The 24667-nt window shown below is 40.4% G+C and overlaps 1 protein-coding gene across 1 annotated transcript; it reads right to left on the minus strand.

The window, feature by feature from the left end:
* Positions 1 to 250: 250 nt before the first annotated feature.
* Positions 251 to 24267, minus strand: camk1db (calcium/calmodulin-dependent protein kinase 1Db). Its single transcript, XM_078257319.1, has 11 exons — positions 23631 to 24267; positions 14381 to 14512; positions 13268 to 13342; positions 10776 to 10914; positions 10280 to 10406; positions 9969 to 10044; positions 8233 to 8345; positions 7683 to 7761; positions 6851 to 6938; positions 3427 to 3589; positions 251 to 2487 (listed from the first exon to the last, which is right to left on the minus strand). The coding sequence occupies exons 1-11, from the start codon at positions 23723 to 23725 to the stop codon at positions 2336 to 2338; spliced, it is 1239 nt and encodes a 412-aa protein (XP_078113445.1). The 5' UTR covers positions 23726 to 24267; the 3' UTR covers positions 251 to 2335.
* Positions 24268 to 24667: the final 400 nt, after the last annotated feature.

The following is a 24667-nucleotide window of genomic DNA, read 5'->3' on the forward strand; positions in this document are numbered from 1 at the left end:
TTTTTCCGCTGTTAAGGGCTTGGGTTAAGAGGATGTGCAATGATTTTATGCTACATTACACAAGAATACATGTGAACAAACTGTATTTACTCATACTGTATTTACTACAATATTTACTCACTTCTGATGACATAAGTTAAATCTTCTAACATACTGGTAATTATTTAAACATTTGTATCTGTATTTTCACTATAAGAAATGTGTACAAACTAACCTGATATTTACTCGCTCTCAAAGAAGCAACAACTCATGCAAACAAGCCTTTTTTTAATACACTAATATCTACAACTCCAATGCATATTTCTGCAACAATATATACAATACATGCAAACTAAAGGGGCTTTCAATGGTTCATATTTTTTGCTTTCTGTTGATTTCTTTTTTTTTGGGCGGCGATATAGGGAAGACAAAAATAAACAAGACCCAAGCACAAACTGTGTTGAGATTTGTATTTACAGTACGTAGATGTCAATATTCACCACAACATTTCTAGATAATTCAAGATGGCAAAGCCCTCGATACTGGGCATGTTCTGTTAGAGTGTTCTTTTTATGGTGCATACAATACTAAGCTACTAAAATAATAATTGTTGACATATTCATATATTTCTACTCATGTTTTAATGTTACAATGTGGCACAGTGAATCCTTAAGGTTAACTGTATCTGTGGATGGCTATCATACCTATAAGCCAGTAAGCCTAGAATCAATGTTGTGTAAATGAAAAAAAAAAGATTTATCTCTACAAATAATATGTTGGATTCATATTCATGTTCATGTATATGACATATTTTAATTTTAATATTTTTTTTAAACTATTGAAAAATAATTTGGTGGCCCCCCTGCAGCAACTCTGAGGACCCCCTACGGGTCCCCGACCCCCTGTTGAAGATCTCTGCTCTAGAGAGTGAGCGGAGGAGAAAAGGAGAAAGAGTCTTTCTGCTAAATTCAACAGGCGTGTATGAAAGCACAGTGATTAAACACAGAGTAAGTGAGCTGTCCGCAGACCAGCCACTTCATGAAAGGAAGCAGAGCATGATAGTATGACTACTGAACTGTAAAGTACTGATTTGACGATTCTGCAATGGGAGCAATCGTTATCTAGATACATTTGTATTCATTTGTCATTTTACATTTTTACTGCAGACACGACTGTGCACTTTACTGATAAACACTTTCTTTAAATCCAAATATAATTCAAGATTTTTAAAGGGAAAACAACCCATTCAGTACAAGTTACATTACACTCATACTGTCACTAATGATGGATTTAAAGAAATAAACCATCGATCGAACTCTCCCAATGGCACGTTAGAATAATATGCAGGAGGTTTACCTTTTCAACTATCACTATCAACATCCTCATTAGCAGTGAGAGTGGTTTGGTTGGCTTCATGTTGGAGCACATCCCTGAGAACTGGTCACACAGCAACAACACGTGGTTGCCCTCCTGTGGCCAAGGAGGACTTCACAGTCACGTCAAAAAATTAATTCAAATAAAATAGCAATTACAAAGTAACAACTATTAGATACTGTATTTTTATCATCCAATTCAATAGCTTTCCAGTCCAGTCTTATAACACACTTACACATTTCTTCCAAAATAATATATTGTAAGAAAATAAATAATCCAATACCTAAGTGCAATGCACCAGCCCTGTCAGCAATCACAGCCGTGATTTAAGCACACTGCCCTGCTCGTATTTCCTGTCCGCACACTTTAAAAGCAAAGAGAGAGCGATAACACATATGTCACACTGTTGGGAGCCATTGTAGCAAATACCACAGCAAATTAAGAAGAGCTGTCAAAACAACAAGAAGAAGTTCAGAGTGCAGAAGATGTCACAATTATTTACCACAGCTTGAAGCTTAGATTTCACTTGCATAACATGACTCCACTCAACATTTCCAGGCAAGATATTTACAAAAGGCATACAGTGGAGCGTCCTTTTCTCAAGACGCTCACAGTCAAAACTGATAGCAGCTTCAATAAAGAGTTCCCTTTAGTGTGGCACTTCCCAGCTGCTTGTTTATCTGCCAGACAACCATGGTTGATGATCCAGGCTGAACATGGCTTCCACAATAACTTCTGGTGAGCATCTTCCCCTCTGTACTTCCAGGTCTTTATGACAGTGGGAAGGGAAGCAACGGGGGTGCCGTACTGAACCATGGTAAATGGAGCTGAGCCGAAGCTCCTCAAATTCCTCCCGTGGTTGGCAGAAACAGATGGGAGGTTGCAGGATGGGCGAACTGGGCGACGACGACGAGGCCTGGGATGGTTGTATCCCGTCTCAAAGCTCTGTGGTCTCCCAGCTCACCTCCCGCGGAACCTGGCGTCATTTAGTCCCAGTGTTGATGACTGTAACAGTGGAGGGTCTTGGCCGCGGTGGCTCGGCCACCACAGATGGTTCCTCTCGTACAAGAGAAGAGGCATCAGAGTCCTGATTGTACACTTTAACAGTAGAGGGCAAAGGTTCTATTGGAGGACCTGTGGGAGAAAATATAGTAAAAGGATAAGTCTGGAAATGTTCTGTTTTGATTATTGTCAAAAAATCCCATGAAAAGACCAAAACCACTGTGTGCGTGCGTGCGTGCGTGTGTGCGTGCGTTATGGCACCAGTATGCTTCTTTAGAAGGGCTTGTTGGATAATAAAATAGCTTTGGAAACGCTCTCCCCCAACACCGTTCTGAAGTTAGATTAGGGGGCTCCGGGTTCGATCATTTCTGTAACTTTCTGACTTTTTTTCTCGAGAGGAAAACGTACGCTGTTATCCTCAATATTTTAACATTATGTCTTCTCCCTCTCTACGATGGCTGGCTTTTAATTCTGCTTTCAAGTGCAGCTGTTTGAAAAACAATATACAAACCCTTTTGATTTCTACTAGATCAGACAGCATGTCGTTCAAACTGGTTCTGATTAGGTGTATCCCAATGCCAAGGCCATCTGTTAATACTTTACTGAAAATAGTTTTTAATAGTTTCCTGAAACAACCCAGCACTGTGGTTATATACAAATGTTACTCAAACTGGAGTAATTGCAATTTTCAAGCATTGGATTAAAACACATTTGGTGCTCTGGTGTGTATTTACAGCAGCAGCTGATTGACTCACAACAAACTACAGTGATGTCCATCGTAATGAAGTCACCAAGTGCAACAGTCTATGACACATGACACATGATTGATAAAGTAAGTAAACAAAAATCTTCTCTTCATATGTATAAATCTCATGTAAAATTAAGAAACGTGATCACGTGGCTCGTGTCAAATCAGTTTAGTCTGTTTAATTGAAAATTACACCTTAAGAGCTTTTTTTAGTTTCCAATCATCTCGGTGAAGAAGGCAGCATAGTTGACAGAGCTGGGCTGAGTGCGGCATTAAAACTTGGACATGTTTATGTCTACAGAGACATCTGACGTGTCACTCACAGTCCTCCAGGGAGAGCGGGGCACAGTCCACAGACTGGCTCTTGGCTGGAGCACGACTCTGAGGGTTGGAAACGGATTTGGCGTTGTGAATGCTGCTGCCAAAGCTGGTGCCCAGCTGCAGGCGCCTCATGTGGCGGATCACAGCCGTCGCATTAAAAGCTTGCTGTAAAGAGAGGGTGTGAACAGACAAATGTACAGATGAACCACTGTATGTTTTTGCAATTCAAAAAGATAGAGAATATTGTGTTTTTAGTAGGGCTGTCAATCGATTAAAAAATGTAATCTAATTAATTACATACGCTGTGATTAATTAATCGAAATTATTTGCATACATAATTAACGGTGCCTGAACCGATACTTTTTAAGAAAGTAAAAAAAGAAAAGAAAAAAAAAGGGTACTAAACAACAGTTGGTGACATTAAAGAACGGCTTGTTTATTGCTAAGGCCATACGGTCAAAATTAAATGTTTAATAATAATGTATAACAATAACAACTAGAACTGCAAGCAGTTATGACGGGGCCCAAACCACCCACGGCAGTCGCCCCCGACGCCCCAGGGAGCGCGCAAAAGCGGAACCCGAAGCCAGGGAGGCGGGGAGGCAAACGTCGGTAAATATCGAGAGGCGCGAGCCTCGAGGTCTGCGGTACGTCGCCGTTGCAAACGTAGCGGTCAACAGTTCACCTCCATGCATATACAGCCCACCTTTAAGAATGCTCTACAATAAACAAACTTCTTAACCCCCCTGACCGCAGGGGAGAGCAGAGAGAAATGAGAGAGTGACCGAGAGGGTGGAGGGGGGAGGCAGGTGTGGTGGTTGAAGGAGCAGGGGAGGTGGTCAAGTTGTTGCAAATGGGGTCATAGGCGCCGATTTATGTTTTCCTCCGTGGGTGCTTCGTGGGAAATTAAGAATCAATGACACTAACATAACCAATCACACTATGACAGAAGCTCCACTGAGCACCAACTGCAATGTTTAATTGCACGGTATCGGCACCTATGAATGGTGTTGATTTTGGATTGAAAAAGTGAGAGAAAAGAGTTGCATTTGTCCACTGTGAAGGTTGTAGAAACTTTGTCAGGTGGGTTAAGAAGTTTGTTTATTGTAAAAAACCAGGGGAGCACGCAAAAGTAAAAACCCAAACCTACCGGTAGGAGGCAAACATCAGTAAATATTGAGAAGTGTGAGCTGCAAGGTCTGTGGTACATGCAAATATGGCATTAACATAGAGTAAAAGGGCCAAAACTCGTCTACGTTGATTATAGCTCCCCCTAATGGCCGATCTTCGCTAAATTTGGTACAGAGCCTCAGAGCGGCATGCCGAACGAGCACCACTAGTTTCGTGTTGATTGCATTTACTGTGGCAGAGATATTGCAATTGCAAATTTCCCATTTAAATGCATTGAGTTATTGGCCAAAACAAATAAATGTTGCTTATAGCGCCCCCTAAAGGCCGATCTTTGCCAAATTCGGTACAGAGCATCGTAGTGGGATGTTGAACAATGATCTCAAGTTCCTTGCTGATAACATTTAATTTGGTCGAGATATGATATGATACGTATGTGGTAGCTAGCTAGGAAAATTTGTTTGGTCGTCAAATGCGCATACTTAACGTTGCAAAATTCCTTGAGTAACTTTTGGTCACATCCATCTGGAGATGCTATGGACCAGGTTTCGTGCTGATCCATCGCACGGCCTAGGACGAGTTCGAAAAAGTTGGTTTTGCGCATTGCGCGATATTGCGGAAAGAAATGTAAGCAGAAATGGGCGTGCCCTATATCATGTGATTCAGCTTGATTCAAGGAAAGTGGATGTAAGGATTTTTAATGTGACGTGTAATGTGGGAGTTAAAGGCAAAAAAACATTATAGCGCCACCTAGTGGTCCACATGTGTAATTTTTGGTAGGTGTGCTCCATGACCCATTGTCTATCTACCCTGTAAATTTAAAGTTGTTCACGTTAGTGTAAGTAGTAAATTTAGACATGGGTCCCATAGGCCACGCCCTCTTTGACCCCTCAGTACCCCACTCTAGGGTTGGCCTCAGGAGTGGCCCTAGATGGTACCCAACAAATTTTGTAAAAATTGGATGAACGGTTCATGAGACTTTTTGTACTTGTAGCGCCCCCTAGTGGCCAATTTTTGTAAACCACGTGGGTGACCTTCATAGGGTCATGGTAAACAAGAATCTAGTGTTTGGCGTTGATAGCATTTATTTTACCAGAGATATGGCAAAGTTGGTGTTTTCATAGTTAGCTACACAAATTTGTTTGTGCGTAATATTTGCAATTTTTATCCTATAAAAATCAAAATTCTTTTTATTAACTTTCTGTCCGGCCCATCTGGAGATGCTACCTGCCAAATTTCGTGCCGATCGGTTGCACGGTCTAGGAGGAGTTCGAAAAAGTAGGTTTTTGATAAATCGCGATTTTTCACGCATAAAAGTTTAGGTGGAAATGGGCGTGACCTATATCACATGATTCAGTTGGATCCAGGGAACGCGTGGATGTATGGTTTTTGAATGTACGGTGTACGGTGTGGGAGTTATAGGGCCTTCTGCTATAGCGCCACCTAGTGGTGGAAGTGGGTGAATTGTTGCGCCTGAGGTCCTTGCGGAGCTCTGGACCATTCCTGAAAATGCCAACCCCACACCACGGTACGGTTTAGGCTGTAGTCAGAGTTTTAGGCGGAGAAGAATAATAATCAGTAGAAAAACAATAGGGTTCTACGACCCTGCTGTGCGAACGGCATAGCTTTGCTATTGCCCGTTCTTGCAGACTCGGGCTTGGACCCCTAATAACTTATTTCACTAGTAAATTGAATGACAAAAACAACCACCAGATGGTAAAGGACATTTACAATAACTTCAAATGCACCACGACACTGTAGTTTACCAGTTTCATTGAACGCACCGTCTGTGTTGTTTCTCCAACAGCAGCTGCAGATTGTTACATACCGGTGTTGAATCCTCTACAGTGAAACACAGTCAAACTTTACACCGTTTAGCGTTAGCTGTCAGCATTGTAACCGTGTTTAATCCAGCTACTAGCTAGCGGTAGGCTAACGTTAGCTGCTGTCGAGTATAGTGTTAACTAGCGTCACGTGCAGCGGTGTTTGTGTTGCCTGTATCGTCTTCCAAGCATCAGAGAGAAGCGCAGACATATCAGTGGCACCAGATTTCGGTAGCCAGGGTTGGCAGGAAGAAGATTTTTACAAGTAAATGTTCCAATTAATGATCCAGGCAGCACATTCTCGTCTCCCTCCTTAATTTTACAGTCGAATGGTGGCTAGAACGGCTCTGGGTCAAACGTCAATATGGAATGGATTAATCTGCGTTATTTTTTTCTCAGATTAATTAATCAAAATTAACGCGTTATTTTGACAGCCCTAGTTTTTAGTCATATCTGATAAGTCTTGTGTGCTCACCCTCCATTTGCTTTTGGCAAAGTTTTTCCGCATCTGTCGACTGACTGATTCATGTATGTTCTTGCAGAGAGCAGTGTCTCCAGCAATCCTGAAAATTAAAGTCAAGTAATTTTAGAGCATGTAAATAACAATTTACACATACAAACACAGCATTACCCAAATGGTTTATATTTGTATCTGTAAAACCTCTGGGAATCGTCCTCATGCTGTTTTCGTATTTGCTTGGATCATTTATTTTCATTCTGCTAAAACATCTTTGATTGATAGCCCGATGTTTTTGCAGGAGCTCACACACTACATCACTTTCTGTCACATTCATCTTAATATCTCTGTATGAAACTTTGTCAATGAAAGCCATTTCTCTCGGTTATGACTTGTTGCTGGTGTCACAAACCACATATTTGTATCAGAGGGACCACCTGCCCAGGACCCAAAAGGCCCATTTATGGCTAACAGACCTATTCATATTGGCCACCTCAGCCAGAGACAGCAGCCCACCTCCGCTCGCTCTCGTAAGCTCCGGCTCAGGCCTGGGAAGACATCCTAATTGTTCATTAAGGCTTCCACATTCTTCAAGGATCCTTCAGGACGTCAGCCACTAATTGGCAACCATTTATTCAGCAGATTTCTCTCTTAGGGCTGGCGGTGCCAAGCAGAGGTGGGTTCGTGGCTCGGAGCCATGGCGACAGATGACAGTGGGAGGACATGCTCTCCATGACAAATGCGTAAGCCTGGCAATCTGCGTCATACTGTTGTTCAATCGCACCAAGAAGTGTGGGGTTCTCTGTGATTGTCTGGTTGGGGTGCAGTGTGGCAGTGGTTAATTTCTCACCAAGGGTGCTGAAGAGCCTGGTCACATATGAATCTCTTTTCTGGATCCTTTTCCATTAGGCAGCTGATGAAGTCTTTGGCTGCAGAGGGAAATGAAAAGGTCAACAACATGTCCAGCTGAAAATATGTTATATACTCTGGAACAGCAAAGGGTCCTGCAACAATTTTCCTAAAACAGGTCCTGCAAAGAACCATGTAATTTAGTAGTAATTATAGAGAAAATAGAGATGATGTTCTGAGACAGCACAGATACTAAAGCCCAGTTTATTATTTCAGTTTTTAAGGAGGAACCAGAAAGTATTTCAGTAGTTGTGTAGAGTGTATAAGATGTAGCTGATTACCAGAAGAATTTTCTTTAAATAACTTTAAACCAAAGAAAATACTAATGTAATGTATATTTCTTGAACTGTATGCATGCCCATAAAAGACACATTTTTCATTTTAGCATGTTGACTACAAGACTCTATGACATGTCGTCTTGCCTCTTATATTCTAAAAACACAGTGTATGCACACACACAGACAAACAAACACATACACATCATAGCTCACCGGAGTCTGATATGTCATCCCAATATGGTGCGTCAAACTCATAGTCTGCCTTGAGAATCTGCTCAAAGAGCTTTGAATCATTCTCATCATAGAAAGGAGGGTAACCACACAGCCTAGGAAGATGAAGATGGATGATTACACAACAACAGCCTGTGTGAATGCCGTCATCCAGCTGATGTTAGAAACTTTAACCCAAATCTAAAGAGGATTTGCTGTGGCCTAATCTCATTCACTGGCAGTTTGATTTTTCATATAGCATGCAAAGGGGGGGGGGGAGTTCAGAGGGATTATAGAGACTACATGAATACTAAGACAAACACAACCCATTTACATATGATATTGGAAAAACATGACATGCAAACTCTAAATCTACAACATCAATTCATGTTGTATATTGAAATTGTGATCTTGACTATGGAACAGTGTAAATTATTCCATAAAAAAAAACACCAGCTCATTTGTGAGGGCTTCAGAAACTCTTCCACTTAATTACCTTAAAATTCCTCATACCTAACGAATGTATAACGACTCCAGGGATTTTCTCTTTGCTAACGAGCAACACCACTTTATTAATTTGGCAGCGTCATGTAACACTTTCCACTTAAAGCTTCACAGACTCTGTAAAATAGGAACAGTAGCTGTGGGAATCACTCAGACTACGATCAAATGGTGTATATTAGAATCTGGATTTATTTCAGGTTTGATGGTTTGAGACTGCTTTTATGTTGTTTTTAAGAGGTATTGCCTCAGGATGAAATTGTAATTACTTTGGTGATTCCCTTAACATTTCATCTAGTTCATCATCAGTTCAAATTTAAATTTGTCCAATACTTTGATTTATTTCCAAATTCCCTCAGCTGTACTTATACGTTAATACGTGTTCCAAATGCTTACTACATACTAATTATATACAGTATATAGGCTACTACATACTAATCCTCATAGTATACCGTGTACAGTTAAGTTTAAAAAATATCAGACACTTATTTGATACAGGAAATTATACAATATGTGTGATACTGTGTGATGTCAGTTGTTGAACAAACTGCCAACTGAACTTCACAAGTAGACATGCAAAATGTTTTCCCAAGATTTAATAGGCTACTAGTGTGAATGCACTACACGCTAAAAAAACGGCTTAGAATCAGTATGTAGTAGTAGTAGTAGTAGTACTACTAAGAATTTCGGACACGGTGTAGTCTACCTGCTAAACATGTTAGCATTGTGAGCATGCTAACGTTAGGCAACAGGAAGGAGGGCTGTGGTCTTAGTCACTATGTCTATTGTGCTTGGATATTTCTAGATGTTTTAAAATGCTATTTATGTTTTTTATAATTGTTATTATTGACTGGTGCTGAGAGAGTGCCAAGGCACATTGTATTTCATTGCTGTGGTACTTCGTACTAATATGCATATGACAATAAACTTGAACTAAACTTTTGCCTAAGTACAGCCTCACAGAGCTAGCATGGCTGCAGACTCGTTTATTTTTCAATTGTAGTCTTATCTGTTTTATGAGGTTGTCTTAACTCTAACTTTGCTCCCTTTGTTGATCATACTCTCGATAAAGAAGTTTTTAATCTCAATTACGTTTTGCTGGTGGTTTCTGGGCTTCCTGTTTAGATAAAAGTAAAAAAATAAATAAATAAAAAAAATACATAAGAATCAAGCTATCAAACATGCACAAAATAAGCTTCAGTTAAAAACCATATTCAGATTTAAAAGTGAACACTTACAGAATATAAGCGATGACCCCAATAGACCAGCAGTCCACGGCTTTACTGTAGGGCTTCTGAGCTAAAACCTCAGGAGCTGGAACAATGAAATTATTTTTTAAACGTGGTCAAAAAAAACTAATGAAACAATGCAAACAGTTTTCAACCATAACACAGAGGCTGAAGAAGAATGTAAATGTTTGTTGGTTTGCCTATAGCAAATGGCTAAGGCTGACCTGTGTCTACTGGCAGATTAGATTAAATCATGTTTAGCCAACTATTGCATCTAATTAGCTCGGGGGAAGTTTCAAGAGCTCAGAGGGCGTCCTCACCCACGTATCCTGGAGTCCCACAGGCGGTGGCCATCACGTCACCTGTTCCCTCCATCTTTGACAAGCCAAAGTCACTGATCATGATCTTTGATTCATCATGGGGACTGAAGTACAGCAGGTTCTCAGGCTGGAAATGAGAGGAAAAGAGGTAAAAAAAGTGTGTGTGTGTGTGTGTGTGTGTGTGTGTGTGTGTGTGTGTGTGTGTGTGGATTCATTTCAATCATCCAAGTGGTAAAATATCATACAAAACATGAAAATAGATCCCTTGGATTTGTCAGTCAAGAGTTGGGGGAGGTTTATGGCTCATCCAAGAGGCTTCATGAGTTTTACCAAGAAGGAAAATCCCCAACATTTAACCTCTGTGGGTGATCCTCATGAAGCGCTCACATAATATCACTCACGCAGGTTAAATAGCAGGGATATCCCCTCTTTGTAAATGTGAAGAGTTCTCCTCGATGAGTGAAAAAATTTTCAACGCTTGTATTGGATTTTGTACCTTTAGGTCTCTGTGCACTATGCCCATAGAGTGTAGATAGTTGACTGCATCCAAAACCTGTCGAATGAGCCGACTGGCATCCATCTCTGTGTAGAAACCTTTCTCTACGATGCGGTCAAACAGCTCACCTCCAGACACCCTGTCAGCACACAAGACAGGTTTATCTAATGACACTTTACTTTTAAGTGGTATATTCATCGAATATTAGTAGATTACCTAATTACAAATGATTAATTTCATGTGGACACTAATATTTGCCATAGGTGCCAGCCAAGTTAACCTACATGGGAATACTAAATCTGCAGTAAAAAATAACATGGGGAACCACATAAGGATCTATTTTTTAGTCCACTTTATAAACGCAATGTTTTCTTACTTCTGTAGCAATATGTACTTGCACCCCAGATCCTGCACCAAAATTATCTGATCCCCCAAACTCTAAAACAGCCTCCTTTAAAAATATTTTTTTACACACCTGCATTTCTCTAGTAAATGGTTTACTGATCAAAACACTTCCAAATAATTCCAGTTATTTATTGTTTAGGAACCCAACAGTGACACTGGTACACAACAGTACATGGGATGGACAAAATAATAGTAATGTCTTATTCAGTTCAGTGCAAGAATTGATCGAATGATTACATTTAATTGTCATTTTGCAGCTGTAGTTTACAGTGTTGTAAAATTATCCAGTGCGGTTGCAACTCACCTCCTGTTGTTGCTTTACAAAATCATAATTCAACCCATCCTGCTGTCCTGTTCCCTGTGCGTCTTCACCATGTTAACCATTCCCAACAAAAACAAAACTTACCAGCATTAGACGCACTGCCTCCTAAATCATCTGCCTTCCCACACCCAGTCTACTAGATATAAACCTCAGGGTCAGCACACAGCTAGCACTCACAATATCAAATGACAAAGATCACCCCCCAAACCAACACTTCACATTACTCCTAACTGGCCTGATATTCAGAACAATTAAAATGGAGAAGAGCTCGCTTTAGCAGGAGTTTTGTTCCTTCTGCAATAGCAACCCTGAACAATCTGCCTCGCTGACACTGTGTGTGTGTGTGTGTGTGTGTGTGTGTGTGTGTGTGTATGTATATATATATATATATATATATAAATAAATGATTCTGTGTGCTGTCTATGAATATGAATTTTTACAAATTCATTTGTTTTATGTCATCAAGACTTTTGAGACTTGACCCTTCGTCACATTATTTAACTTTGAAGTGTTTGCAACTGATTGATTGCAACCAGCAATTCAATTCAACAACTTTAAAGTGCAATGACAAAGGGAAAAAAGAGTAAGTGACTCATATTAAGTTGAGCATCAATTCTGAAAATGTGCCTGCTTTCAAGGATGAAAGCCGTTTTATAAGTGAGACTTCAAGGCAGAGGTATAATGAGGGCAGAAAACCACTGCTTAAATTGTTGGTGCATTAGTCACAAAGACTGTGAAATGATGTGGTGAGGGGAAAGGTCTCTGAAATCATGACGACATATGCCACACAGGAAAACAGCAAAGAGGTTTTCAGACACATACACTGACTGAAATACATTTAACAAGATATTTGCAACATAAACAACACTTTGGACCACATCCTCAAATGACCATTAAATGGAATCAACAGCTGTAACAGCCTCAACGCAAGCTCAAGCTTTAAGAGCATAAAGTAAATATGCTTATTCCCTTGTTGCCAAGAATTTGATGAGAAGATATATACCTCTCTCATGTCTGTAAGGTGAATATGAAGCTGGACCAGGAGAAAGTTAGCTTAGTTCAGCTTAGCACAAAGACTGGAGACAGTGGGAAACAGCTGGCTAATTATCAGTTATAATTGTCTATATTGGTGTTACTTTCTATTATTTTATATATATTTTAACGGTATATTCATTTTTCTATTATTATTATTATTATTATTATATGTTAAAAAATATTTGTTTATCTATTCCTTGTGTCAATTTAAGCATGTGTAATTTCTGGCTACCTTACAAATCTTTTGTATCATGCAGCGGATGAGTATTTTTGCATCCAGATGGGTAGAAGAGTCTGTGAGGATCCCGGAAATACCTTCAGAACAGCAAAATGTGATTTTAAATGACCTTCTGGGTTTTTCAAAGATCACCGGGTATTTATGTTTTGAAAAACAGAGCTTAGCTCTGTGACTCGAATAAAATAATAATCATAATAATAATACCTGAAAGGAACAAACTGGGGCTAGTCGTCCACATGATCTCTGCCACAGGCAGATATGAGAGTGGCATCAATCTTCTTATCTAATCCTCGGAAAAGCATATTTTGTAATATCTCGTTCACCTTTAAAAGAATCACTGCATTCACTCAGACATTCATCTGAGGGTAAAAATGCTGCAAGGACATTACAGAAGCTTATTCAAGCAAAAAAAGACACATTATTAAAATGACCAGCCAAATGAGAGACAAAGAGCTGACCTAAATAAACAATGTGGTGGGTTGATGTACTTACAGCTGCATTATGAGGTACAGGTGGTTTGAGCTCTCGTAGATGTCCTCCAGAGCCACAATATTCTCATGCTTTATCCTGCAGAGGGAAGACAGAAAATTCACTTTGCTTGCTGTCAGCCTCTGTTCATTTCAGCAAAGGCCACGAATGAGGTGCAATTAGCCTTTTCTTTTTTTTAAAATGATGCCCTGCCAACTGAAAATGAAGAGTTTTTTTGCCTCGTCTGTGTGTGCTTGTGCACATGTGTATGTTCATGCTTGTATCCTTCACACAAAGGAGAAACATTTTGTGTGCGATTGGAGAGCGAGGGAGGAGGGGTGATTCTTAGAGGATGCAAATCAATTCGAGTCATGAAGCGGCAACCCCCGTCAGCAGGAGCACCTAAAGAAGATGCTGGGAGCCTGTGTCCAAGCAACCACACAACAAGGTTTTCATTTATAAAAAAAAAAACTCTGCCAGGAGATATGCAGCTGACAGAACATGTTCACAAGGGCAGGTGGCTGAAAAGGAAAAGGTGGGGGTGGAAGAGGAGGAGGTGGGAAGAGTCTCAAAGGACTAAACAACCTTCACAACTTTCTTTCAGAACAAACTCCAGAACGAAAATGAGGTTGCAGTTTGAGGACTGTTGAGTAAACCGAGTAACTGAGTAAAGAGTATGAAGAAGAGGAGAAAAAGGGATGAGAAATCAAGACAGCGAGAAAAAAGGGGAGAAAGTCAGGGATAGCAACTGTAACCAGGCAACTACACCCAACAACTGTCATGCTCACTTCAAGAGTGACTGATAACTGAGCTACTCAGGGGAATTACCCATCAGGCCCTGGGGGAGGATGGAGTGTCACCTGGTGTTAGAGCAATCCTATCATACCATGTGTATGTGTGCGAGTGTGTGTGAGTACACTGTGAAGACCCAAAATGGTGGATAGATGAGATTCGACAAGGAAGTCACTTAAGCCTGACAATGGCTGTTAAATAAACTGAGCGGCACCAGCATCTTAACTCTGAGTCATTACTCAGAGAGGAGAGACACACTAGCGCTTCCCCAAGGACGCCACGAGGTGGTGACCCTGGTGTTCTTCTTGTGCAAACTCCCCCGCAGCTTAGTTATACGGTACATACTTCCTAAGCACAGCGATTTCATTTTCGATGCTCGTCTCCTTTCCCTTCAGCGCTTTTTTAGGAATGCACTTGATTGCAACCATCTTTCCTGTGGCCTTCTCCCGAGCCATCACCACTTCAGAAAACGCACCACTGCAAGAGAGAAAGAGAAACATTTAGTTAGTCCTGCTTTATATGCGCTCAGTCAATATTGACAGAAAACCTATCGTCAGTAAGTAGATAAAGGGTTCTCAGAGGCAGACAGGCCAGAGTACACAAACAGCATATTGTGAATATTTACTGAGAACTGGCTCAAGTCCCTGACTATGGCCAACAGCCATCTGTGTTAGCTTACGCTTGGTGCTCGTGTGCAGCCAAAAGCACGGCAAACACTTTTAAAACCTCTAAAAAACACCCATTTAGGACGGCACATAGCGTGTCTTCCTCAGACCATCTGTCTCCATACATGAGAGCCTTTAAAATCACATACAGAATTAAGGGAATATTTGCTTAAGCAATCTGTATCTGTTGCTATGATACAAAATTCAGTCCACCTTAATAAATCTCACTGAGCAGGTAGCGTGATTGCTCCCCCCCTCCTTTCATCACACACCTTCACAGGCACCTTTTCCTTCATGCGCCCTCAGATGGATTTAACGTGAAGATGTTAAAGGATTTTTTGATTTTGGAACACTTTGGGTCTTATTTACTGGACCAGAACAGCTAATATGATCTAAAAAGACTAAACAATCCTCAATTCGCTGATTAACTCATGGCCCTGACAAAGGCTTGTTGGCTACAACGCATAAAGCATAAGGAATACAATATTAAACTGAGCCTGAGGTCAAAGTACTGAGATTTTCAGTGTTTTCTGGAGTGCTTATGTTCTACTCCAATTCATTAATTATTTATCAACTCTTTGGCTTTTTATCACAGCTGCACGCTGTTTTATGGCCGTTCATAGATTTGCTCCTATTTTTGGCTCTTCAGGGTAATATGGGTTGGATTCCTGAATCCATAAGGCAAAAATGTGAAATGATAAGACTTGGACTAGAATCATTTGCTTAATATGTCAGAATACAGGGTCAATGGTTTTTCTTTGGAGTAAATCACACAACTTGCCATAGGCTACAGAGCCTTGTGCTGTTTTTGAGGAAGGTGAATTATGATATATGTATAGTAATAATAAAGTTGTGCGAATTATGCAAATTAGGAGAAGTTGAGAATGAATCACATTTTCTTTACTATGGTCATTATGATGAGTTAAGAATATGTATATTTAATAACATGTCTGTAATTTGAATGCCTATAAGTTGGCTACCTTTGTTTCTGAAGCTTGGAAAAAATCATTTATCTGTGATGTTGCCAAGTGTATAATGTAACAAAAGAGCAATCAACTTCTAATCCATCATTATCTCTTTAGTACCGGTAATCTCTTGCCAAAATGAAAAAAGGACAAGCCTAGAAAATATGAATATGGCAGCGATCTGCCTGCTGCATTTGTTTTCTCCCTTTTTGACAAAAGGTTTAATTGCAGAAATTGTCTCGTTGGATACTCATCAGTTACGCAAAAGTGACTTAAAGAAATACACCTTAAGTGATCCACCGCCTTACAAAAAGCAAGACGGCCAACATCAGAAGGTCCATTATGTTCTCAAAGTGTAATCAATCCATCCCAACGGGCTCTAAACTCCGTGCCACTAGCTGCACTAAATCCCACGAGGCCATCAAATCCATGCTAATCCCTCAATCCACCATCATACTGGGGGGGGCAGTCAGAGCCACAACACATAAACAACTGTGCACAAACACACTACCTGGACACGGAGCCCAGCCCCAGGTGTGATGAGGTGGAACCTTTCTTTTACGGTCTATGGGTGGAACACACTCAAACAAACAGAACTGAGAGGGCTTGAAGCGTACGCCCTTCTGACTTTGACCTCATTCCGACACGATGTGGGACAATATGTAAATTCAAGGGCTTGTGTAAATTGATGCACTACTTCCAGGCCCATTACAGCACTATCTTCCCACTGCAGCTGTTGCCGTGAGGACAATGAGCATAATTTCTATTCAACGCGTGCGACCGAATTCTCCAGCTGTGTGGACATTAGGAGAAGTACAAAATTCCTCCAACAGCACGCTGAGCCTGTCAAACGACTCTATTGCATGGTTTTTTCTTCGGTTTTTCAGAGCACGCTTTCTGCAACAGGAGATACATCATGATGGAAACCACAGGAAACCTGTGAACTCACTGAGAGGGTGGTTAGAGAGTGTAGCAACATTTCTGTCCCCCTGCTCACCACATTGACATCGTCATTTCCTGCGAATGACAGAATCCTGTGACTTCTCTTGCTCTGTCAATGCATGAAGCATGACAAACTGCTGCAAGCATTCAAGCTATCAATTGCTAATTCACAGGAAACAAAAGTTGCAATGTCTGCTAGAGACATGATGACACACACACACGACTAATGTGAAATGTAAAATGTGAGATGTGCTCTGTGTGAAACCTGCGTCTGATGCAAATTGAAGCCGTGTATGAAACAATCATCAAGACAACTTTTTCAGGCCGCGACCTCAGCTGGTTGTCCTTTGGCGATTATGTAAATGAGGGGTCACAGTTGAGAAGAGAAGTGTTTTAGATGGAAGGGGTGGTGGTCCCAGCGACTGAGGCTGGCTTATTGACATTCCCTGTATTGTGGTGTTGCTGAGTAATCGCACCAAATCATCTTGTATAAGATGCATTACAGCGGCCCCTTACGCAACATATGGGATGGAAAAACCAGACTTGATAATCCAGGTAGAGCGATCACCGCTGTGACCTACTGTGTTCAAAGTCACCCATTAACGGTGCAACAACAGCTTTAAACCAATAACATGACAGATATAATCTATGCTTTTAAAAACTGCAGGTAAAAATTACAGTTTTAAAGTAATTATAATACGGGGAGAGCAAACAGAAAACAGATACTGGGTATTTGGGACCATCACTAGTTCTCCTAATCATGATTATGAAAAATATAGAATAGAAGAATACAGAAAACATAATTGTACATGTTTTAGCTAAGATCTCTCAACTTTGGTAATAAAAGTTATGCTGGCAGCAGACAGTTACACAAAACATTCATTTTTAACAGACTTCACACCACCATCTGATCAGCTGTGATATGTTACTCTGTCTACTCAGACTTTTGTAAACTGTAGTGTCAGCTGGACAAACTATGCGAAAATGACACCGTTTCTAATTAACAGGCACTACTTTATGCAATATGCACTTTATTATTCTCATCATCATCATCTGGAATACAGGCCTCTCTCCTCGAGGATCAGTTTTCTATGTATGCTGTAACGAATCTTTATAAGTCCACATCCTATAAATAAGGTAAAGTAGTGACAACAATACTCCATTATAGCCTGGCTGATACTGGATTTTTTAAGGCCAATACAAAAGTAAAAAAAAAATAACGATATATAATCGGCTGATATTATTGTTTTTTTGTCAATAAATAAGCCTTAATTTTGGTTATTAAAGATCCATTTTATAGTTGAAAAATGAAGTTGATCTATAAATCCATCTTATTTCTAATACAATCATTTTAATGTAATTCTAGATCCATTTATTACAAGTAAGTTCTTGCATTCAAAACGCTAAGAAAGTTAGAGTATTATGTGCAAAATGTCAAAAAAAATGTACAGTAAAAAGTATCGAAAAGAAAAAGTACTTGTGAGAGAACGGCCCCTGTCAGTGTAACATTATTAGATATAAATGGAAAATTGTTAGTGGTTCAATGGCAACTAAGCAGCATCTTAAAGCAGTACCTGGTCGAGTTGGAACTCATTTTAACTACTTTACATCCTGTTGGGTAGATTCATTTTAAATGTATCAAATGTGTCATATTTTATAAGATGATCACATGCTTTCTATGTAAAATCTGCATAATGGTCAAATATTTATAATTTTTCAACAGGCAGGTCCTTGGAAGGGCTAATGCTATATTGGACTGCCGGGACCATCCACTCCTGAAGGAGTTTAAGCTTTTGGACGTCTGAGGCCACCCTTTAGGAGGACTAAGAGATTCCACATCTGTGGATTTGCAATTGATAAAACAAATAGCACTCTGGCTGCATTCCTTGCACTTCCTTTGCACATTTGCACTGTTGTTCACGTGTACTTGGTATGAGTTCCCATTTCCCTGCTCCAGCTCTATGACTTATTGTGTTAATGTGTCGTTAATGTCTGGTTGCAAAATACATTTCCCCTAGTGGGACAATAAAGATAACCTTGATAATCAATTGACAGAAATAGTTGCCCACTATTTTTCTTTAAACTGATTAAAATAATTTTTCAAGAAAAAATGCCAAACATCTCAAACGTGAGAATATGTTGCTTTTCTTTGTCTTATTTGAGAGTAAACTGGATATTTTTAGGTTTTAAGTGTTGATGGGACAAAATCAAGTAATTCAAATGTCATTTTTCACCATTTTCTAATTTCTCAGATTCATCGATAAGGAAAATAATCACTAGTAAGTATCTTTGAACTCTTTCAAGCAATGGTAGTGGAGGAAAAAAAAGCACAAGTTGCATATAATGGTACCTCAACATTTTACTTGAGTTACTTTTCACCACTGCATAGGAATAATGTCATCAATTCAGCGGTGGTTTTCATCTCTGGTCCTTAACACTGGTTTTCTGTCCTTCCAAGTAGTAAACAGTCATGATCTGGTGCTGCGGAGGTACATCAACTCCAATAACACGACTAGAATGAAATCCAGAAGCTCTCACAGTCCCAACAACTAAATTGGGAAACCATTTCCCAACAACACACTGGACCTGGGACTACTTTAATGGAATGTGAACTTCAGACTGTTGATCAAACAGAGAAAGATGGTCAGTTTATAGAGTGATTAGTGATGAGCTAATGCCACTCATAAGCAACTAAAAAGAAAAAAAATCGTTTAAATGGAAATGTTCGGCAGAAATCTGCCTAAAGCTACATATCAGCCCATTGGTGAGAAGCTGAATTATTTTAATAAGGGTGATTATCGCTTCCTGTGCTTTTCAGTGCAGTCCGGTACATTTTAACTCCCTGAGTGCAGTGGATAGTATACTATAGCTTTGTAGGTATTCACTGGTGGTGACAGGGACATGAATACAAATGGAAACTCATCTTTGACTCGCCATCATTATGGTCAATGACAAACTATCTCCACCCACAGTGAATGTAGCTGGAGGACAGTGGTGGTGGTGGGAAGTAGGCAGTGTCTTCTTCAGAGGGAGCAACCAAGGACTTCCATCATTCTAGTTGCCTAGCTGCCATTTTCACTGCATCAAGGACCCAACTACTCCCTACGCAAGCTGTGTTTCAGAAAGAGTAGGGCTTTGTTAGAGCCAGGGTTGGTTTAATATCTAACGTAGAGCCAGTTTATTTATTAATATCAAACACAAAAAAGGGTCATTTTCCTCTTTGATGGCAAAAAGAATCATAAACATGCAGCTTTAGGGGACATTAAGTGACATGAATTAGCTAAGCTCTGTGTGGTCTGCAGGGGGAGCTAACAGAGGACAGCTTTGGCACTTTAATCTCAGAAAGTGGGATTCTGGAAAAACATGACAAAGAGAGGATGAAACTGGAAAGCGTCATTTTTGGACTGCTTTTCAGCCATGACATCTAAATAAATAAAATGTGCATTCTTCAAGTAATTTTCCTGAGTCAAGTATGATGAAGAAATGAAACTATAATGGATTTTAAAGGCTGATAACAATATAATTTTTTTCTATATGAATATTTATTTATTAAAAATGGATCACAAAGTGATAGGGGTCGCTTGTAGTGAAGAACCCCCTCAGCTCTACAGCATCTTTCTGCCTATTGTTTAGCTGTCTGGCCCGCATCTATACTGCTTTGGTTCACTCTCACAGCATTATTTTAAGCCACAGCAGGCAGCTGCTTCCGCTGTTATACACTACCTGCTTAGCACCAAACAGCAGACCAAGTAAACGACTAGCCGGTGAACATGGTGGAGCATTTACCAGTTAAAGAGTCAGATAATTCCCTCAGAAGTTGGTAGAGACCAAAAACAGAGCTTAAAAGGAGAGCGAATGTTGGATTTACATTCAACATGTGGACAGAATCCAATCTCTGAATTAATGACTATGTTGTTTGTAAGTGCTGAATGTGTAAATGAGACACTGTTTCTAAATTACCTCATACATATCTTTGGCGTTTCTGCAATTTTTTATTTATTGGCCGAAATACACAGATAACAATATATTGATGATAAACTAATATTGGTGGAGATATCAGCCCATTCAATTATCAGTGATACAGACCGTTTTAACCAGATAGAGTATTGGCCATGGTGTGACTCATCCACATTAAACAGCCTACAGTTTTCTTTGTTAATGTTTCCGTTACACTTTTAAGTTGCGACGGTCGCTGACGCAGATTTGAGAGCCACAGCAATCATCATGTTACCCGACATAAAAATGATGCTAATGAGTGGCACGTTCAGTGAAGTACACAGATTTTAAAATTGGGAAAAACTGGTGTCGGAGCAGTACTCAGTGTCAGCAGCTACTCTGAGCATCAGAAAGAGAATAGACGCATTCTTCAAATCAGTCGGATCTAGTATGATGGTAAAAAGTATCTCAATATCCCGACTGTGAGCAGCAACCCCCTTTCTGCTGCACATTTACAGCACCTGCCCACTGGGATCTCTGAAGGTGCTAGTCAGGCTACTTAATTTGTTTCCAAAGAGTATCAGCAGCTTAAGGCTCTGAAATTAGCCACAAGGCAAAGTTGCAGTGAGGTGGGAGGACTGGCTTCAGTAGCAAAGATCTCATTAGCTCATGACAGCTACTGCAAGAAAACTCGGGGATGAAGTGTAACCAAAACTCGACTGACACCGCCGCAGGCTTCCTACTCCCCAAACTCCTATCAATATCTAATCAGTCATAACGTTCACACACAGATGGTCCGGCCTCCAGCTGCTGTTGAAATCAAATCTCTGTGCAGCAGCGATGGGAAATGTATACATGTATGTATGTATGTAAAAGTAGCAATAGCATCATGTAAAAATACTCTGTTACAAGTAAAAGTTCTGCATTCAAAATATAAGTAAAAATACTTAAGTATTAACAGCAAAATGTACAGTATTAATGAAATGTACAATGTGTCAATAAAAACAATTTATTTAGATATCCAGCAGAAGAGCCCATGTCAGTTTTGTATTGTTTGATATTTGATTATTATTACTGATTTTATTGATGTAGCTGGTGGGTGTGAGGCTAATTTCAACTACTTTAGACAGTTGGGTATTTTTATCTATAACAATGCATCATATTTCATAATGTACAAAATAAAAATGTAGTAAATTACAACATTTGCCTCTCTGAAATGTAGTGTATTAAAAGTATAAAGTCACATAAATTGGAAATACTCAAGTAAACTTTTACTAATACTTATGTTAATGTACTTCCACTGCTGGTGAGTGAAGAGCAATGAGGGATGATTCCTCTTGGACGCTGATGGGGAGACCTGATGAGGAAGCTACAGTTGAAAGGTGGAGCAGCAGGAGGAGGATAATCTGTGTGTCTTCCTCTGGCCAACACTCCTTGTCTATTTCTAATCCTCAAGCAAAGCTGCAGGGATCTCTGCCGCAGGTGGCCTGTTGTGAACCCTGCTGTGTGGTAACAAGGCACTCCTTGATTAAGACACACAGGAACTGGTAAATGGGCCTTCCTAAAGTCAATCAGGACACTGTACAACATGTATCCTAATGGCCAAACAGTGACAAACCGGCCCGGGAGATGTGCGCTGAGGTAGTGGGCGAGGGATGTGTGTTCCTCCAACCTGGCCATTGTGTGGACAGTAAATCACAATGATTCATTGGTGTTATTCAGAGGTGCTTCACACATAGATGAAAGCCTTGGGGAAATCAGAACAACCTCTAGGTAGGAATATCTGACTGTTTAGTACAACAGATGAAGTGTCAAGTGTGCTTTATGAATCACCAATCTGTATGAGAATTTTATGATGCTGCTCCTCAGGAAAAAACAGGTCTGGGGTCATGCCGAGCAGCACAAAATGAGCAGATGATAAAGAAAACACAGATTATTAAATTTACACAAGATGAGGTTGCATATATTACAACAGCAAACCACAATGTGTCGGTTTTATCATGCAAGTGACAAAGCTTCACAGCTTAGCTACAAACACAGCGAGTATAGAAGCCATTTTTTTGTTGTTAAATTTGACACTAGTTTCTGAATCCAAATAAAAACTACAAAAAAACATATTTCCCCAGGGAGACCTCTTCCTGCACATGGCCCTTCCCCGAATCCCTAACAACAACAATACAAACATCACCTCGTTAAATTCCTCTCAGTCAGAAGATGGACATGTCTTTAGGGGACAAAGACCAGCAGGAAAAATGAGAAATATACTGTGTGATAGCACAAGAGACCTTTAGCAGTTTGGGGTCTTCCATTCAGGGGAACACTTCGCTCTCTGTATGCGGCATAACTTATTCAAAGAAGAAAAGACATGAAGTCAAGCAGCACTAACAGCGGACCAAAATAAACTCTGGAATGTGTCTGCTCTGTGGGGGCAACTTCAACCAAAGTGGTCCATAAACATATGAAACCAAGCCGTTCTCATAAGAGTGTTTACTGGTATCTGTCTGTAAACCCAGACATAGTGTTTCTCGGCTAAAATATACCCTTCTGTTTTAAGAAGAAAGGCATTGAGCACAAGAACATTAAGTCGTCACAGATGGTCCCTTAATTTGGGAGCTGATTTTATCACTTGTGCATGTAAATAGGCCCTGCTGTCTTTGTCATAGTATACATCATGTTGTACAAAACGACCCCAAAATAAATGGCTGCCTGTTCTGTGGCTTCAGTGCATGCTTCAGCCCTGGGGAGAGAATAAAAACAAGCTGCAGTAGTTTTTAAATGAACTGTGACATAACGAGGGGCATCACGCGTGTCTGACTTCACGCATTATTATTGTGTCTCATGAACTGTTATTTCAACTCCTTTATTAACTGAATTAACTGATTTAAAAAGAAAAATGTCTATTTTTGACGGCTGTAAGTTCAAAAGGCCCTTTCTCTTTGTGTCGAGCAGTTAATTCTACGGATATTCAACAGCTGTCAGTCTGCTTTTCATTTCCGTTAAATCGGTGCAGTGTGTCATTGTTGTCTGGCGCTAATTTACACAACTGGATACAAAGTTTCTGTAAGGCTGCGTTATCTTGTTACTCACGTCCCAAGGACTTCCTTGAAGTCAAATATCTTCTTGATATCATCGACATGCTTTTTCCAAGATCCATCGCTGGACTCGCCGTTTTCTTTCGCCATTTCGCACCAGGGGTGGGGAGAGAAGAAGAGACGCTGCTGGAGGATCACCACACTCGTCTCACTCAGACACACAAAAAAGAAAAAGAAAAGTAGTGCACTTCTGTATTTCGCCAAAGGTTTTCTGGCTATTTGTCACACTATGTTGCTTCCTCAGCCCATGGGTGCAGCACGGCAAGCCCAAAGATTGGAGGTATGTCCTACCCCGAGAGGTTATTTGACTAATCTGTTTGACGTAGCGGATTCCGAGTCTGAGCTTCCCCACTGTTCAGATCACTGTGACGGGGTAACACAGGCTCTCCCCCTCCTCCCCGGGCGGCGATGCAGTGAGCTGAGGTCGGGCTACTTGCAGGAGGATGACACTTGGCAGTCGCATCCGAGCTGCTGTGTGCAAACGAGTCCCACCGACCGCACTGTGGTTGTTATATCAATAGGAGGAGTGGGAGGTTGCTGCTCCCGCCTGTCTATCTGACAGCGTGCACAATGAACGATTTAAGTGTTCGCATTGCACCAAATCAACGGCCCGGTGGAAACTCTGCTTGACTGATCAGCGCCAGTGTTTCTACTGAGAACACATTTAAACCATGTCTCGTGTTTGTGTCTGGTTGTTGCACATATGGATGCTTTCATTTTAACACGAGTTGGGATTTAAAGGCAGGGGCGTAGCCAGGTGTAATGGGGGCCCATGTACAGCAGGTGACCCTTGGCCCCCTTATACTTTCCTACATGTTTTTGCGTTTTTGTAGCCTTGTAGATGTTCGTATAAAATGTGCATGTATGTCCACTGGGTCTCAAGTCTGGACTGGCTACAGGGAGCACTGGGAGAATTCCCTGATGATTGTCCAGGTTTTGACAAGAAAGACTGTGGGGAATACAAACACAATATAAATATATATAAATAATAACCTATTTTCATATTACATGAAGTCAAACTTAACAGGCATT

The sequence above is a fragment of the Sander vitreus genome, chromosome 8 (assembly GCF_031162955.1).
Source record: "Sander vitreus isolate 19-12246 chromosome 8, sanVit1, whole genome shotgun sequence".
In the NCBI taxonomy this organism is placed as follows: Eukaryota; Metazoa; Chordata; class Actinopteri; order Perciformes; family Percidae; genus Sander; species Sander vitreus.

Coding starts and splice junctions, on each gene's coding strand:
- camk1db (XM_078257319.1), bottom strand. CDS start 23,725: ATGGCGAAAGAAAACGGCGAGTCCAGCGATGGATCTTGGAAAAAGCAT. Junction 10,407..10,775: donor TAGTGCACAGAGACCTAAAG/GTACAAAATCCA, acceptor TCTCATTTCCAG/CCTGAGAACCTGCTGTACTT. Junction 6,939..7,682: donor CAGGCTCTTCAGCACCCTTG/GTGAGAAATTAA, acceptor TTTAATTTTCAG/GATTGCTGGAGACACTGCTC.